The 17,358-nt window shown below is 44.9% G+C and overlaps 1 protein-coding gene across 7 annotated transcripts; it reads right to left on the bottom strand.

The window, feature by feature from the left end:
* Nucleotides 1-520: 520 nt before the first annotated feature.
* MYCN (MYCN proto-oncogene, bHLH transcription factor) lies at nucleotides 521-6,564 on the bottom strand. 7 transcript variants are annotated; one of them, XM_077175091.1, is made up of 3 exons: nucleotides 6,393-6,564; nucleotides 3,206-4,010; nucleotides 521-2,032 (listed from the first exon to the last, which is right to left on the bottom strand). In XM_077175091.1, exons 2-3 carry the CDS (start codon nucleotides 3,903-3,905, stop codon nucleotides 1,434-1,436), a joined length of 1,299 nt encoding a protein of 432 aa, XP_077031206.1. In that variant the 5' UTR covers nucleotides 3,906-4,010; nucleotides 6,393-6,564; the 3' UTR covers nucleotides 521-1,433. The 7 variants fall into 7 exon arrangements, with proteins under 7 accessions (XP_077031206.1, XP_077031202.1, XP_054485720.1 ...); XM_077175087.1 differs by having other exon boundaries at nucleotides 521-2,035; nucleotides 6,393-6,561; XM_054629745.2 differs by lacking the exon at nucleotides 6,393-6,564 and adding an exon at nucleotides 5,545-5,987 and having other exon boundaries at nucleotides 521-2,035.
* Nucleotides 6,565-17,358: the final 10,794 nt, after the last annotated feature.

Genomic DNA, 17,358 nt, shown 5'->3' with positions numbered 1-17,358 from the left:
CAAGAACATTAATTCTCCAGTGCAACGATGGACAGCTTTGAGGCTTTCCTAACACAAAGAACTGCAGCCATGTTAAGATCTTTGTTTACTACAAGTATTTAATTTTCTATGCCTTGGCAAGTCTGCCTCCATCATTTATTTCATCTGTGTGCCACAGAAGCCAATGCTTTAGCAGAAGTTTGCTAGCCATGTTTCTGATCCCTCACAATTCTCTGGGCCCAGTAGATATTTGAGGAGTCTTTGACAAGACACAGGAGTCATTCCATTAGTGTAGTACATCTGTTTCCCTGGGATAATCCTTACAACACAAGTATGAAATAACAGGAACATAGTTCTTACTACAGTTATTATTGAACCAGAAATGGAAATGTCCTGTCCAGCTGACCTTTGTAGTGTCACCTACAGTCTGACAGTTGAACTGCCAAGACTTGAAATGCCAAGGGTATGGGACCATGCTTTTTATATTTCATCAATACTGAAGTTAAAGATTTTATTTAAAAGAAAAATAGTAAATGGCACATCATGTAATTGCTATTTATTTTCATAAACATGAGGTATTTCAAAGTGCTATAAGACGCAGCACTAAATGTACATCATTGGAAGAAATTAAACACAGAACTTTGCAGTTACCCAGTTCTATGCACCAAACATTAACAAATACATTAACTGGAAGAAACAGGCTAGGAAAAGGCATATATAGTAAATTTCTTTACAAAAGTTTCTTAGTTCAAAAAAGTGATAAAGTAATATCTACTCAAAACTTTCACAACTCATTTTCATACGAAAATATAAGTATCAAATTTAGTTATGTATCAGCATCATACTAAAGTATACAGGCAATGTAAGAATTAGTACAGTACATAACAGAGATTAACAATATATTTGTATACAAAAACATGCTCCTCAAACATTGAGGTATTACAGTACTTAGGTATGAACTTCCAGTCTAATACTGGCAGCAAAAGCCACCTCTCATAACCCAAGACATGTACAAAAGGCAAGTGTGTAGATGGTATTTACAGAAATTCCCACAGGGGCACAAAATGCCAACCCCTAAAGTAACATCTGTTAGAACATAAGCACCATAAAACTTAGGAATGAACATTTTAAAACTCAACTAGATGTCATCAGCAGCTCCAAATGCTCACAACACTTAAAAAAAAAAAATCCCCACCATCTACAGTTCTTAAGGAGAAAAAACAAAGGCAGTCCATTGTTGTTTGGTAGTCTTGCAATAAACTCCTTGCAAGAAAATCCATTTGCTCCGTACCCGGATAATATAGTCTGTCGATTACTTCAGGGACTGGATTGAAATTAAAACCAACATTCTTAACGTCAAAAAACACAATTTTTTTATAAAGAATCAAAAATGTGCAAAGTGGCAATGACTGTCCTGATCAGCCAGAAAAAAACACCAAAACAAAAAAAAAAGTTTAGCAAGTCCGCTTGTAATCTATTTTCTTTAGTAATTGTTCTTGTCTGGCTTGCAATTTTTCCTTTTCTAGCAGTAACTTCTGCTCCTCTGCCTGAAGAGAATGAACATACTCAGTGGCTTTTTTCAAGATCACAACTTTTGCAGCTTTCTCATTTTGAACCAGTTCTGGAACATGGTCCCTTAAAGTGAGGAAACTTGACCGTAGATCATTACGTCGTTGACGCTCCAGGATATTATGGTTGCGTCGACGCTCACTGTCCTCTGAATCAGAGTTTCGAGGACTTGAACTCTTAAGCTTTGGTTGGATCGTGGGTTTTACTGGACGGGGCACCTCGACTTTCAACTTCTTCTGTGGTGGAGACTCTTCAGTCTCCACGAATGGAGAAGGAGCGGCATAATTATGCTGCTGGTGAATTGGGGCACAACGCTTTAATACCAGTCCATTCTGCTGTGTCCTGACTGATGAAAAAGTGGTATTCTTAGGACGCACTGTAATAGTAAGGGTGGTAACAGACTTGTTGGTAGAGGAGCGTCTTTTCTCCACTGTAACAACATCTATTTCTTCTTCTTCATCCTCTTCCTCCTCATCTTCATCATCTTCTGGTAATGAAGGACAGAAAATAAAACAGACATTATTCTCCCTGAAAATACCTTGATTACAAGTATCAGTATTTATTGACAAAATATACATCCAGTAAAAGCAGTAATGAAACTGATGGCAAAACCGGGGTGCACCCACCATCTGCAGTCTGATATAGATCTGTAAAAGTATGTAATACACATGAAATCAGCAAACAGGGATTTCTGAAAGCTTAGTAAGTTTGATGAGATGGGTTTTTTTAAACACATCTAATTTTCAATCAAAATGGGGCTACCACCCACACAATCACAGAGGCAGAAAAGAATTTTTAGACAGAATGTATGTAGTTTGAATGGAATCGTCGAGTTGTGGCACAAAAGGCAAGCACAGAGCCACAACACAGCCCCTGCTTGGTAGAAAAGCAGCCGGAAAACGAAACAATCGCTGGGTTTGTTCTGAGGCAGAAGGTGAAGCTGCTCCAGCCGGGGACCCTTTAAGCCGGCGCTTGGTGCACTGCCAAGAAGACAGCTGTTGGAAGTGCTTCCTCACCCAAAGCTGTCAAACCAGACATTAAAGGGACAGCAGGCTCTGAAACCCGGGACGGATCACCAAGTTTGCAGCGGTGGTCACAGGGACCAGCTCATCTACACACGCCAAACCGCGGTTCAGCCCAAGGGGACTTCTCTGCGTACACACACACAGGATGTTTGAAGCATTTTGGGCTCTATCAGTACACAAGCGCTGCTCTAAGGGGTTCACTGGTCTAGCTCCAGCCTGCCCGCATGGTGCCTAAGGGAACGCGCACACGGTCATCCCCCATAAACCTGTGCCCAGGGCGGCGGTGGCAGCCGCACTGCCACCTCCCCCCCGCCTCGAGGGCAGGAGACTGTCAGGGCGCCGGAGGCTCCCCAGTCCCACGCAGCCCCTCCGGGCTGGAGCTGCTGCCCGGTGAAGGCTCCGGCCCCGCCGCAGCCGGCACAGGGCGAGGGGCGGGCAGGGGCTGCCCCCGGGCCGTGCCCGCCGCCCCCGCGGGGCCCCGCGCTGCGCCCGCGCCTGCTGCCGCCTGCCGGCCGCCCCGCGCCCCGCCCGCCTCCGGGCCTCAGCGCCCCGCCCGCCCCCGGAGCAGCCGGCGGGGGGACGCAGCCGCCACCCCCGTCCCCACCTCCGCACCTTGTGGCCGGAGCGCTTACCCGAGTCGCTGAGCGTGTCGTCCCCGGAGGAGCTGCTGCTGCTGCTCGCCCGGCTGTCCCCGGCGGGACGCGGCGGGCGGCCGCCCCGCGCAGCCCCTCCGCCCGCCGCCGGCGCCTCCCGCTTGTTGACGGGGAAGGGGAAGACCACGGCCGGGTCCACGCACTCGGGCACGGCGCCGCCCAGCTCCGCGCGGGCGCTGGCGGGGCTGTCCGCGGCCCCCGGGGCCGGCGGCGGCGCGGCGGGCGCCTTGCTCTGCAGCTTCTCGCTCACCGCCCGCTCCAGCTTCTCGCGCGCCGAGAAGCCGCTCCACATGCAGTCCTGGATGATGATGGAGTTGAGATTGTTCGTCACGCCGGGGCCCGTCTCGAAGAAGTCCCCTCCGTCCATGCCGCCCCACAGGTCGGCCTCGGGCGGCAGCAGCAGCAGCTCCGATGCCCAGTCCACGGGGTCGGTGGGGCGGCAGCCCCAGAGAGCCGCTCCTCCCCACGGCACCGGGCCCCCTCCCGGAGGGTGCTCTTGGAGCCCGGCCCGGCTGGGAGACAGAGGAGGGGTGGGCAGCAGCTCAAACTTTTTCCAGATGTCCTCGCCCGGGGGAGCGGAGTCCGGCCCGCATAAATAAAAGTCATCTTCGTCCGGGTAGAAGCAAGGCTGCAAAGAGTCAAACTCGAGGTCTGGGTTTTTACTGACCATTCCTGGCATTACGGGTGTGTTTTTGCTGATCCCTGTGTCAAGCAATAGTTTCAAACACAGGTTTTATCGATATTTCCACCAAGGGAAGAAGAGAGGTTCTCCCACGACCTGAAACTAAAAAAAAAAAAAAAAAAAAAAAAAAAAAAAAAAAAAAAGAAAAAAGAAAAAAATAACAAAACAAAACAACAAAATCACAATTAAAAATACGAACAAACAGACACAAACGTGACTCCCTTCCTCTTAACGGAAGGGAAAAAAATTAATAATCCCATCATAAATAGCGAACAAGAAGGATCCTTTAGAAAGTTGAGAAAAAAAAAAAATCTCACACACCTTTCTCCTCCCGACTCAAGACACTGAAATCAAAGCGCTCAGGTAGTGCTCCCCCGTGCAGAGCCTGCCCCGCCGCTCCGTGGGGACACAAACCCAGGCTGCACAGTCCAGCGGGGATGCACAGCCTGTGTACATAGCCCTCGCCTGCTTTCCCCACACCGCTTCAAACGCTCAAAACAGCACAGTAACTGCAGACAGATGCATGGCTTTGATACCGTAATCTCTCCAGAAAGGCTTCTTAATATGCCAGCAAAAGTAGAGGAAGTTTACTCCTTTTGTCACTGCGGAACAGTGCAAAGGGGAGAGGAGAAAGATGCAAAAAAAAAAAAAAAAAAAGGGGGCGGAGGGGCTCTTTGCAACTTCGCAAATCGCCAGTTCATTCACTCAAAGCGAGCCAGCGAAATCCGCACACAACACAAGGGGGGAGGGGGAGGAGGGGAAATCCAGCAGCAACAGAAATTATCAACCTTATGTAATAACCTCGCGCACAAAAATGCATTAAAACCACCCCGGCGCCACCAACAAAGTCTCCTGATTTGCCAAGAAAGCACGGGAAGTTTTCCCCCCTTTTTCCTGCAACAACGGGGTTGCAGCAAGGAGGACAGCAACTCCGCACATTCGGCCACTTCATGCACGCAAACCTCCTGCAAACACACCAGCTCTCACCTCCGGCGAGTGCGCGCTGCTGCCCTTACCGCGGCCGGACCCCCCACTCACTACCCACGGCCAGTCAACCACAGCCCCATTCCTTTGCCGAGAGCTCCGTTGCATCAGACATTTAAAAAAAAAAAATTAAAAAAAGAAAAATGCTTAAAGTCCAAAAAATCGAGTCAGCGTCTCCCTTCAGCTCGGTTAAGGTAACGCAAAGGAAATCGTTCTGCTGGGTTCACAACAGCTGACGCTGAGACGGAGACCAAAAAGGGGGAAAAAAAAAATCCATGAAAAGCCTTATGATGAAACGCCGAGAAACGCGCCCGGCTCGGCTCAGCTGCGCTCCCGCCCCGCCCCCTAAGCGCCTCCAGGACTGTGCATTTTTCTACTCGGGAAATACATTAAACTGTTTAAAATGCAAAGCAGTAAAGAGGCACCTACAAAACACTGGCGATCTCAATGCGACAGCTCCAAACCAAAACACAAATATCCTCCAGGATTTTCTTCTGCTCAGTGAGAACCCCATTCAGGCTCCGCTCTGCCCCTGCGCTCGCCTTCCCGCCCCATCCTTCCCAGTTCGGCAACTCAAAACGCGATGGGGAATTGGATTTATTTGACTGGGGTTTTGTCATGCAGCCCAGAACCTGCAGCTTCCTCTTCTTACCTCCGTGGTGATGGTGGTGGGTGTGCGAGGGGGAGGAGTGGAGGGGGAAAGGGGAGAGGGAAAAAAAAGGCAGCTGATGGTGTCTGTAGCACTTTCCGCGCCCGCCCGCCGGCCCCCGCAGCCTCCCCGGCCTCCGCATCCACCCTCTGCTCACAGACAGATGACTGTCACTGCCTGCCTTTGAAGCAGCTGGATATTATTAACCCCCAAAAAGGCATTAAAAATAAAAAAAAGACAAGTTAAAGAAAAACAACAAAAAAAACCAACAATAAAAAAAAACCCTGACACGCTTGGGAGGGAGCACTGGGAAACAGCGGGAGAATGGCGGGAGAGCCGGCCCCGCCCCGCTCCACGCGAGCAGGGCGGGGCCGCGCGTTTGGCGCCAAAAGCCCCGTTCGCTCTTTATGCTCCGGGAGGGCGTTCGGATGCCGCGGGGCCGTCCCTGCCCCCTGTGCCGCCCCTCCCCGCGCCACGCCGGCCCCGAGGAACGTCGCCTCCGGAGCGGTTCCTTCCCCACCTCCCGCCGCTGCGACCTCGGGCGCAACCCCCCGGGGCAATTGAAAATAAACAAACAAGGGCTAAGGGAAGCGGCCGGGAGAGGGAGCCGCTCGGACGCGGGGCTCTGTCCACGACCGGTAGCGATCGCCTTCCCGCAGGCCAGCGGGGCTCTCGCGGCCGCGCTGCCGGCAGGGCCCCGTGCGGGCGGCCCCGCTCTCCCCGCTCCGCGCCGGCACCGGCACCGCGCCCGCCGCGCCCCCGTTCCGCTGCCAACGGCGACACCTTGCGGCCGCGCGGCGCAGCGGCGGCGCTCCCGGCGCCCCCGCGCATTGCCCGGCGGCAGCACCCACCGCTCTCTCGCCTCCTTCCCGGCGCGGGGCCGCGGCACGGGACGGGACGCGCCGGGACGGCACGGGAGCGCGGCGCTCTCCTCGGCGGTGCGCGGCGGCGGGCGCGGGTACGATCCCAATCCCGCTGCCGCTCGGGGCGGTGCCTCCTTGCTCATAGGCTGCAGGTTGAGGCGGGGACTGGGGCGTCGCTCGCTGCAGGCCGGTGGCGGCGGGCGGCCGCTTTGTGTGCGGTGGCGGCGGGGCCGCCTCTCCGTCCCGCCTCGGTGGGGGCGAGCCCGGGCTATTCAAACACGGTGGGCATGGTGGTGGGAGAGAGAGCTGGGCGTCGATGGAAGTGACTGAGGAGGGGGAGGCTGCTCGCGAAAGAGCGAAATAAACCCTGCGTATATTTCTGGGATGTGCCCTGTGTCCCTTCGCTTGGTCCCCTCCGGCAGTTTTGGGCAGGAAGTCCTGCTTATCCCATGTGGTGATCACTCCTCGAATCCATGTCACGCTTCACTGGCCAAAACCTGGAGGCTGCAGCAGCCATTCGGTGCCCTGAAGCGGCCTTGCGAGCCGTCGGGGTGCCGCGGAGTCCGAGGCTCGGTGGCGCTGCGCCGCTGGCACCGCGGGCAGCTCCGGGCCGGGCTGGCTCCCCGAGAGTGGCACCTGCTCTGCCATGGCCCAGCCGAGGCACTGAGCTGCTGGCCGGCTCTGCTCGCCCCTGCCCGCCTTCGCTCACCAAGGCTGATCTCAGGAGCCTTCGGTTGGTCTGGCTGAGAGCACAAACGGCACCTGGAAGGTGAACCCTGTGTACCGCAGCTTCCGAGTGCACAGGGTTCAGGCGGGGGTGCTGAAGGTGACCTTTAGATCCCCTGCTCTGAGTCACAGCTTGGCTGGAGCGAGCTGTGCAGGAGCGGGCACCACAAAGCAGAGCAGCGCCCGACCTGCTGCTGCTGCTGCCGAGGCCGCTGCCAGCCCCTGTGGCATCAAGCCGGTGAAGTGTTTGGGGCCAGGTTTGCCTGAACTGTGGTGCTTTGGCCGCCCATTCCTCCAAGGCACTTCAGATTCGAGACAGGGGGATTCATTGATTAGCAAATGTGCGCTCGGTACTTTGAAGATGTAAAGTCTTGTGAAAACACAAAGATTTGTCAATTTCTGTTTGGATTATTTGGCTGGCCAAAAAAAAGTGTGAGTGGTTGGGATTTTTTTGCCCACTCACATTTTAGTAACCTTAAATAGGTTGAAGCTTGTGAGGAGGCATGAACAATTAGTATGCAGAATTTCACAGAATATGTGAAAAATTTAAAAATTCTCATCAGTCGATGGCCTTTGTGGATTTAAGGAATTATATATTATTTTCTCCTTTAATTATTTTTGTTTTCTATCTTGACTATTAGGTTTTTATATATGCAAATATTGTTATGTTTATCCAGAAAGGATGTGGGCTGCTACCTTATCTAGTGTTAATTCATTACAATTTTCATCTAGATTTCCTCAACAGCCTTTTAAAGTTTTCTCTTTTTTTCTTTTTCCATATGTATGTACATGGGATTAAAACCATCAGCTTCTAGGAAAGCTCTGTTGTGGTGTGTGATATCTTTTGTAGCACCCTGAATGAGAACTTTATTAAAAGCAATCTTTTAAAGTAACTTTCATTGCCAAAAAACATCAAACCAACAAAAAACAAAACCCCCCACAAACAGGAAATGGAAAACAGTATACTGAGAAATGTTACTGTGTATGAGGAGTAACTCTGTTTAGGTAAAAAGACTTGTTAAAACCGCAGATCTACTGCTTTGACTTCTACAGTTGAGAAAGACGTGAAAAACTTTTGAAGGACTGCACAAATCCTTGTGGTATTTTGACTGACACCTTGGGCTCTTTTATCAACACTTGCATTTCTTTCTCTGATGTATTCTGTCCCTGAAATGGCATATATCAAGAAGCCTCAAGGCAAATGAAAATCTGAAATTGCTAGTAGTAAATTTATTATTATGTTGTTTCACTGGAAGAACTTGGGGATTAAGATGTGCTGGTGGTAGAAGTGGGTCCCAATAAAAAACAGTTGTGTAGCAAGTATGTTGAGGCATTGTAAGAACCCGTTATCTGGAAAAGTAGAAAAGTGTAAAAAAGTATATAAAAGTCTAAAGGATGCTTTTATTTATACAGTGGTAACAATCTAAGTGGATCCAATGTTCTTCACCATGGCCTAGCAAGAGCCCTGGGAAAGCCCTGTGCTGAGAGCTGGGATGTACATACCTGGGCATAATACACAGGAAAGTTGTGCTCTGGGCTATTGTATGTGTTCCCAGTTTTTGTCATTGATTCATTAAGAAATGCTGTGTGAGGCAAATTTCTCTGGCCACACACACCTCTCATTCACCCTCTCAGCCTGCAACTATTGAGAAGATCAAAAGAAATGATACTATTACTTGATATGTGTGCAGTTGTCTTCCTCAGAGACACCCAAACTTCAGCGCATTTCTGCTTTCTTTTCAGAAGTAATGTATGTATTCTCTTTCTCCATGTCACACTGTAAAAGATTTTATAAACGATCTTGTTAATCAGGGAATGGGGAAAGTGGTCAATACCCCAGCGTTCTGAGTGCACTTGGCAAAAGTGTGACAGCATTGGGACAATTTATCCCTGTTCTGTATTAGCCAGCAGAAGCTACATGTGAAACTCTCTGTAGGACTAGAGAGAATGGTAGGTATGGTATGGTATGGAGGAATGGTAGGTAGGAATGGTAGGTATGAACACTCATAGACCTTTCTATTTACTTATTTTTTTCTTAGAAAAGACCTAATACACTTCCTGTTAAATAGCAGTAGTAAAATTTTCAGGTGGATTAAGTGTTTGGAGGTAAGTATTAAAGTTAACAGTTACAAAAGCTGCCAGATTTAGAGCAGCAGATTTATTCCTGCATACGTTCAGTAACTTGCTGGGGACTTGTGCTGCTCCCTGCTGTGTAGCTGCTGCCGGTGTGTAATCGAAACAATTTCTCTTGCTGATTTATCCACATCCAGGTGAGACAGGCTTAGGGACTTGCCCAGTGTCACTTATGGAAACTGAAGCAGATTTCCCTCGTAAGCTGATTGTATCAGTCTGAGGTAGCAATTGCTTTCCCATAAGTTCTTGCAGAGTGCATCAGCATTATCCATTAAGATGAGAATATAGTGCAGAGTCACAAAGTCCTGTGGATGTCACAAAGGTCTGCAAAGAATACAGATGCTCTTGGACATAAAAATTACCAATTACTAATCTCAATTACTAGCCACAATACCTTGTGCTTATATAATGTTTGACATGACCAAAACATTGAAAAATGTGAGTTATTTCACTTACAGTCACTACAGAGGTCTGTAGCCAATCTCACCTGTGTATCCAGAAGCACTTTATGGAGTACCTAGTAATCAGAAGACTAATTCTATTTAATTAAAACTAATTTTGAAGCCATATGATTCATAAGAAGTAGTCTGATAATAGAATAGTACCGTGGCTGCTGAAAACAGTGGAGATACTGGATTTATCTAATGGTAAAGTGGCTTAGTGCTCCACCTTTAAGTGTTCCTAGATATATGAGAAACCATCTTTCAAAAGGTGGTGAAAAGAGGTTTTTTCCTTCTGTACCTTTTATGTATATTTGGGTTCTTCAAAAGCCATTGATCAGACCAGTGTTTGTGTACTAGTCTTCTCCCTCAGCTTCCTTTCCTTTCTAGCTGCTCAGGGAGCATTGGAAGATTTTCATTAAAACCAGAAGGCCTAGAAACATTTTTTTTTAATATTTGACAGAAGCTTATAGCAGTTTCTCAGGAAAACATCCTGCTTGCAACAGATTTTCAAACCCTATATAAGGCTAGATAAACATCTAAGCATTGGTTATCTTACTGTTGTGTTCTAAAGCAAAGCAAAACAAAAATAACTTCAGAAAGTTGCAGGTAAGACCACTAAGTGACATGTTTCATAACTAGGCTGTTTATCTAGAATCACAGAATGAGGTAGGTTGGAGGAGACCTCTGAGATCGTCAAGTCCAACCTCTGACCCAACACCACCATGTCAGCCAGACCATGGCATTGAGTGCCACATCCAGTCTTTCCTTAAACACCTCTAGGGATGGTGGCTCTACCACCTCCTGGGCAGTCCATTACAATATTTAGTCATCCTTTCCAGGAAGAATTTCTTCCTAATGTCCAACCTCCCCTGGCACAGCTTAAGACTATACCTTCTCATTGCCAGTTGGCTGGGAGAAGGGGCTGATGTCTGCCTGGCAACCTCCCTTCAGGCAGTTGTAGAGAGCCATGAGATCTTCTCTGAGTCTCCTTTTCTCCAGGCTAATAGTGTGTCCTGCTGGCCACACTATTCTGGCACAGGCCAGGATGCCACTGGCCTTCCTGGCCACCTGGGCACACTCTGGCTCACGTTCAGCTGCCAACACCCCCAGGTCCTTTTCCTCTTGGCCACTTTCCAGCCACTCTTCCCCAGCCTGTAGCACTGCAGGGGTTGTTGTGACCCAAGGGCAGGACCCAGCACTTGGCACATTTGAACCTCATGCCGTGTGTCTTGACCCATTGATCCAGCCTGTCCAGGTCCCTTTCTCCCAGAACCTTTCTGCCCTCCAGCAGATCATCACTCCCACCCAACTTGGTGTCATCCACAAATTTGGTAATGTCAGACTAGGTATACTCTAGCCCAGTGCAATGATAAACTTGGGTTTTGGTAGAATAATTTAACTTCTGAAAAAAGTTAACAAAAGTAGTGCATTACAGTTGCTGCTTTGCCACTTTTTTTTTTTTTTTTTTTTTTAATTATGGTGAATATCAGCACACCAAGACACTGATCTGTACTACCATGCTGCAAATAAACAGTTGATTGTCATCTACCAATAATTCTGAGGGTATCAGTGATGTAGATTTTTACTGTGTCCTTCAGCCACGGTAAATATATCAGACCTCCTGCAGGATTAGATGTCTTTTTAAATAATCTTATCACAGGTCTTCAGTTTTTCTTTGGAAGTCAAGGGTTTGAGCCTCTTCAGTCAATATTCACTCCACTGCCTGTTAAAGCCAGGGAAGAACTGGAAAGCCATTGGAAAATTAATTAAGTAAAGCCTGGGAGACTCATATTTTGTAGTTTATAGGCATGGAGAACTATACTGAAGGGCAGTTTCCTGCTTCTCTTCTCTTCTCTTCTCTTCTCTTCTCTTCTCTTCTCTTCTCTTCTCTTCTCTTCTCTTCTCTTCTCTTCTCTTCTCTTCTCTTCTCTTCTCTTCTCTTCTCTTCTCTTCTCTTCTCTTCTCTTCTCTTTTCTCTTCTCTTCTCTTCTCTTCTCTTCTCTTCTCTTCTCTTCTCTTCTCTTCTCTTCTCTTCTCTCAGCAGTTCTGCTTCTACCTGCTGCAGGTAATAGGCAGGTGGGAAGAGGGCTGGTGAGGTCTCAGAGCTTCATCAAGTAAGATTTGCTCCTCACAGTGGTCTGTGGAAAAGCCAGTCTTCATCAGGAAGACTTGTTCTCAATGAGTTTAATTCTCTGAAAAGCTTAATTAAGCTAAAATCTTTTTAATGCCACAGCAGGAAAAGTTGTTCAGTGAACACTGGAAGATCTTTGAGGTTGTTCACACAGCTTGTAAAATGGCTACTTGTATAGTTTGTTCCTCATTCTTACCAAGTTTCTTTGCTACCTGTATCTCTCTGCTTTGTATCACATATTCAATAATTTAATTGTTTGAAGCATTGCAAAATTTTGTATTTATATGTGCTTGAATATTTTCTTTTTTTGAGCAGTTTTAGGCAATTGGGCATTTTTATGCAAGCTCACTTTCCTGACTGGTTTTGAAACTTTAGCTCAAAATGTTTCTCTGATTGCAAAGCTTTTTAAACTATTCATTATAATGAAATATTTTACCAGATAATTCACTGAGACAAATGTGAAATGTGCAGTTGGGAAGGTAAAATTATAACCAGTCACATAAACCTCATTAGCTCCTTTCAAACATCTCCAAATGTTACCAATAGAGAAAGACATCCTTGGAGAGTGGTTTGAAATGTGAATTCTTTAGTTTTCAGTTGGAATCTGCTTTATGTTTGAGAGGAAGGCTTTAATTTCCTACATCTGAGATTCATTTTCAAATGCAAGCTAACAGGAAGATTAACCTTTAAGGACTATTAGTGACTGGCCAGAATGGTGTTGGTGACTAGAACATAAAAGGGGAAAAAAAGGAAAATATGGACTTAAGAGTGAATGAGGGGATGCATCAAACTATACTCTCAGCTGGTGTCAATTGAGATGGCTTCCTTCCACTGGGACTCTGCCAGATGAGACCAGTGACAGATCTGTCCTTTGTGATTCCAGCTTTAGTCCTGGGCCACAACTTAAAAGTAGTTTTCTGGATTGTTTAGTTGGTTCCTATTTTATATGCAACATATAGAGCCTTTACTGATAACCTGTGGGACATTCTTCAAAGCTTTGCTGTAAAAACTGTTAACAGCAAAGGAAATGCTTTACACTTATTGCAGTAATGAAAATATCTTCAGACACATTAAAGGCCTTTATGGAGTTTTGATGGTTTTATTATTATTGCCATCCCCATTTTAGTAAGTCAGCAGGTCTAAGTTTTGTTTATTTATGTCAGAAATTCTTGATGTATCTGTGGCTGCAAGCCTGTATGAAGGGCTATGCCACGATCTTTGGATGTCTTACCATTTCCTCCTTTTCTGCATGTCTTTCATAATCTCCCAAGAGAGAGCTGGCTATGTCCTTTATTCACTTTAGCTAATTTCCATGGGCTTCTGTGAAACTTTCCTGCTGTTTCCTTGACAAATCATGGATACCCCAGCCTTGATAGAGGTGAAACAAATGATTGTTAGAGATTAGAAACCAGACTCAACAGAGCCAGATTTGCATTAGTTTCATCAACTTCTGTGATCTATTCATATGTTTGATAAATTTATATGTTTTCTGGGCAAATGCAAGGGGGTTTTGTATGAAGCACAGTTTGCAAGTCAGAAAATTGTTTTGAAGGGAGCCATGATCAATAGGAGGCTGAAAGAAGTGTCTTGTTCTGATCATTGTACATAATTTTGTAAAATGGTTTGACAGGTTACAAACTGTATGTGGCAAACTAAGGTGAAGCTGGAAAAAAGAATACAAGACAGAAGACAGCACAGCAATGTTATAGAAGAAAAGGTTACATGGAATTTTGGTTGAATGATATTATAAAGCATCATTTTAAACATCCTTTAAAACTGCTCACTTGTTTTGCCTTCACTTTTAACTAATTTAATAATTTTATAACATACTTTTGATTTAGGTAATTTGAAATGTCAATGCAGAAGAAGCAAAGTCAGAATGTCCTAGCACCCATTAATTAAAAGAATTTAGAAGCATTGGTGTTTGACTTACAGCTGAGAAAACTGAAAAACATATGCTTAGTGCTGTTTTCACTGTTATATCCTTTGGATGTTAATTTCTCTTTTGATCATTGTATAGGAGAGACTTCCTTGTTTTACTGTTAACTGAAACAACCAAAACTGTAATCCTGCCTTGGTAGTGCAAAGCTATGTTCATGTGATCAGACATCACATGTTAAATGTTTTTTCATGTGTAATCTAATATTTATGAACTATTACGGTATTGAGGCTTTCTGGTAATGAAGAGATTTGTTTTCCAGTGACATAATTTCACTGCTGAAAACAATTTCTATTTAAAAGAACTGAAATGTTTTTGATATCTGCAAATGTAATTCTGCCTAGTATCGAAGTTTAGAATAGATGGGCCACATTAGCAGAGGAATACAGAAAGGTACATTATTTCAAAAGAGATGAAATATAAAGAATTTTCATCCTTTATATTAAAGGATGAAAATAATTGTGAAAACTTGTGATGTTTTGTTTCTATTGTAAAATTACCCAAGTCTTCTAAGAACAGTTTTCATTGCATCACTTCCAGAGTGCTAAATATGTTACATTTTGGCAGATCATTGTCTCAAACATACTAGCATTGTGCTGGCATTCCTGCTCCTTTGACTTGTATTCAGGGTGCAGGCAGCTAGATCAGCATTAATCAGTGCAGAAAATCACATTTGTGTGCCAGGGTTTCAGACTGCTGGTGAAGACTTGTTCTTGGCAGGCCAGCAGGACAGATACAAGATTGGAAGGCATCATCCTTGCAGTGTCATGGTGTTGAGGACTCAGTTTTTGACTCCTCTGGAAAAAATACTACTGAAATGTTTTGTTTCTAAGCAATTAAAAAAGACCACACTTTGGTAGTTTAATGTTCTTACAAGAAGTACAGCAAAGTGAATATAGGTAAACATCAGTGGGAGAAGAGTGCTGTATTTATGCAGAAGCATGTCTGTGTATGTGTTGATGTACACACTTGTGTGTGTGTGTGTGTGTGCATACATGCACAGGTGTGGTTTTATACTCCGACTTACCCTTCAGTAAATTTTAAAACTGAAAAAAAAAGTTGAATCCTTGTCTATAATTTTTTTAAAGGATGATGTCAGTATTATATTAGTTATCTGCTTCTACAGAGGATTTAGGATAGGTCTACCTGGGGCAGCAGAGCATGAAGACCATCCCCAGTTCACCTAGGCTGAATTAGGGTGATAAATCTGTGAAGCACATTTCATTGTTGATAGCTCAAGTACCAAAGGTATATAAACTGTATTTGCTTGACCCACTGCTCAGGATGGTAAGTTTTCCCCCTTCACAAGGCTAATCACCTGGGCTCAGCATAATTTTGAAACTTCTGTAGTGTATCATTTTGACACTTAACCAGCCAGGCAACTGCATTATGGCATATGTGTATATGAACATGCTGTGTGGATGCACCATGTGTAAACAGAGTATTTGTGTTAGGCTGTTAAAAGACATATTTAATATCATTCACTGTCTATTTTATTTCTCTTATTAACATTTATAATCACCTTTCAAGCCTATGAGTGTTAAACAGCATGCAGTAGAGTTGGACTCATGGTAGATGATCATAATGCTAAGATGAAAGAGTGTGTCTTGGGGTTTTGATTCTAGTTTTAGTTTAACCTTTAGAGCTGTAGCCGATCACACTCAAGCTCATGTCAATTTTCATGTTAACTTTCATTTTTCCTCACTTGTAAAAGGGGGTAGTGGTGGTTGGTACTGCTGTGAAGTGTTTTGAGAACTTCAGGAAAATTGCATGTTGGTAACTAAGCCAGTGAAAAATGACTAGATTTTTGTTTTGTTGTATGTTTCTACTAATATGACGGGGGAACAGTACTCTGCAGTGAAGGTGGAATTGCCCTGTGATGTAGAAAGTAAAGATGAATGTTGGAATGAGACAGAGGAATTCATTTCACCTTAAGGGATGGCTGCAGTGCAAAGATGTACATCTATGGTAGTCATTATAGGCTGCTTTTCTAGTCAGTGGAGAACACTTGCCATAATCCATTTGACTTTCTTTAGATGTCTGCTTGAGGGTGAGATGAATAATGCCATATGAATAATGCTCATTATATAATTTAATTTTATGTCCTACTGTAGAGGTATCTCCTGCTGGTCTGTATTGGTTGTGGTTGCTTTTGTCTGGCTAAAGCACCACTTTCATTAGCTTTCCTTAAGACTAATTTGTACTAGTAACCTGATACTTGTAATGATGATACTACTTTTTTCCCTTTCCTTCCCACACATATTTTGCATTAACCTTCAAAAGTAGTTCATGAATCATCTAAACAGCAGTTGAAGCTGCTTCTCATGGAGTATTGTCATGTTTGACAGTAAGGGCTGAGTGTTGGTCAGCAACTGCTGTGAAAAGTGAAGGGTACGCTTGGCATGCACAGTGAAATGCTGGAGTGGTGATCAGTATTTTGACAAACAGCTTAGTCTGGCTTGGTCAGCTATTGGGATGGTTGCATACATATTTTGCTATATTATCTTGATTGCATTGCTTTTGGTTTTGAACTGAGGTCAGGATAATTATAGAGAGAGACGTGTCACTGCTTAACAAGGCTATAAAAATGACTACTCAGTTTCTGCAGCTCCTTCTGAGATGCAATGGCATTTCTACTTGGTCTGTGAGTTGTGTCATTGCAGATATTTGCTTGATGGTTGTAATATGAGTACAAGGCTTTTCAATATATTTACAAAAATATATGTTTTATCCTCTTTGGAACTGGGATATTATTACATACAGAGTGTAACTACATATTTAGACTGTGTTATTTGTGCAAGCTTGTTCTCATGAAATTAACATAAAGAGAGTTCTCATATGCACATAAGTGCTGGCATTTTTTCCTGGAGCTGGTTTAGGAATCTGAGTTAAAAGTAAAGGTGAATAATGAAACATGATGTATGTGTACATTCCATGTCCCATTATGCTGATAGCCCTGTATCTGTCATTTTGGAGATGACATGAAAAGATAATGAGTAAGCCTTTGTGCATATCCTGTGGCTCAGGGAAGGAAAAAAGCTCTTCTGAGGCTTGCATGTCATTAGCAGTTACTATTGGAAAACCCCCTTCTGCTTGTCTTGCCTTGTGAGATGTGAGACTTGAAAGAACGTTTGCTTCTTTTACTGGTTTGAAAACATATTTAACCTCTGAGAAAGGAAGCCAGGGAAAGCATTGAATAACTTGATTTACCATCTCTTGAAATACCTCCTTTACTAGCTCTGTGCCAGAATCTGAAGTGCTGTAGTGACAGCAGCCAAAAGGGAGTGAGGATTTGGATAGAGATAAAGGGAAAGATTAAAAAAAGAAGTCTAAACCTATATTTAATCCAATGGTCTCGTTATCTGAAGCTGGCCACTTCCAGGAGCTCTGCAAACCTTTCCTTTAGTGAATGAATTGAGCCCTGTGCTATAATGACAAATACTTCTGGGAAATACTTGTGGTATGTTAATGCTACAGAGAAAAAGTACAACTGAATTAGATAGAAAAGGTATGATTTTTTTACATCTGTGGTGCATGTGGTTTATGGAGTCAAAGATGACCCAAGAGAGTGTCTGAGTTGTT

This window comes from Agelaius phoeniceus, chromosome 3 (assembly GCF_051311805.1).
Source record: "Agelaius phoeniceus isolate bAgePho1 chromosome 3, bAgePho1.hap1, whole genome shotgun sequence".
Taxonomy (NCBI): Eukaryota; Metazoa; Chordata; class Aves; order Passeriformes; family Icteridae; genus Agelaius; species Agelaius phoeniceus.
Note: the sequence above shows the minus strand (reverse complement) of the source record. Positions and strands in the feature narration are given on the sequence as shown.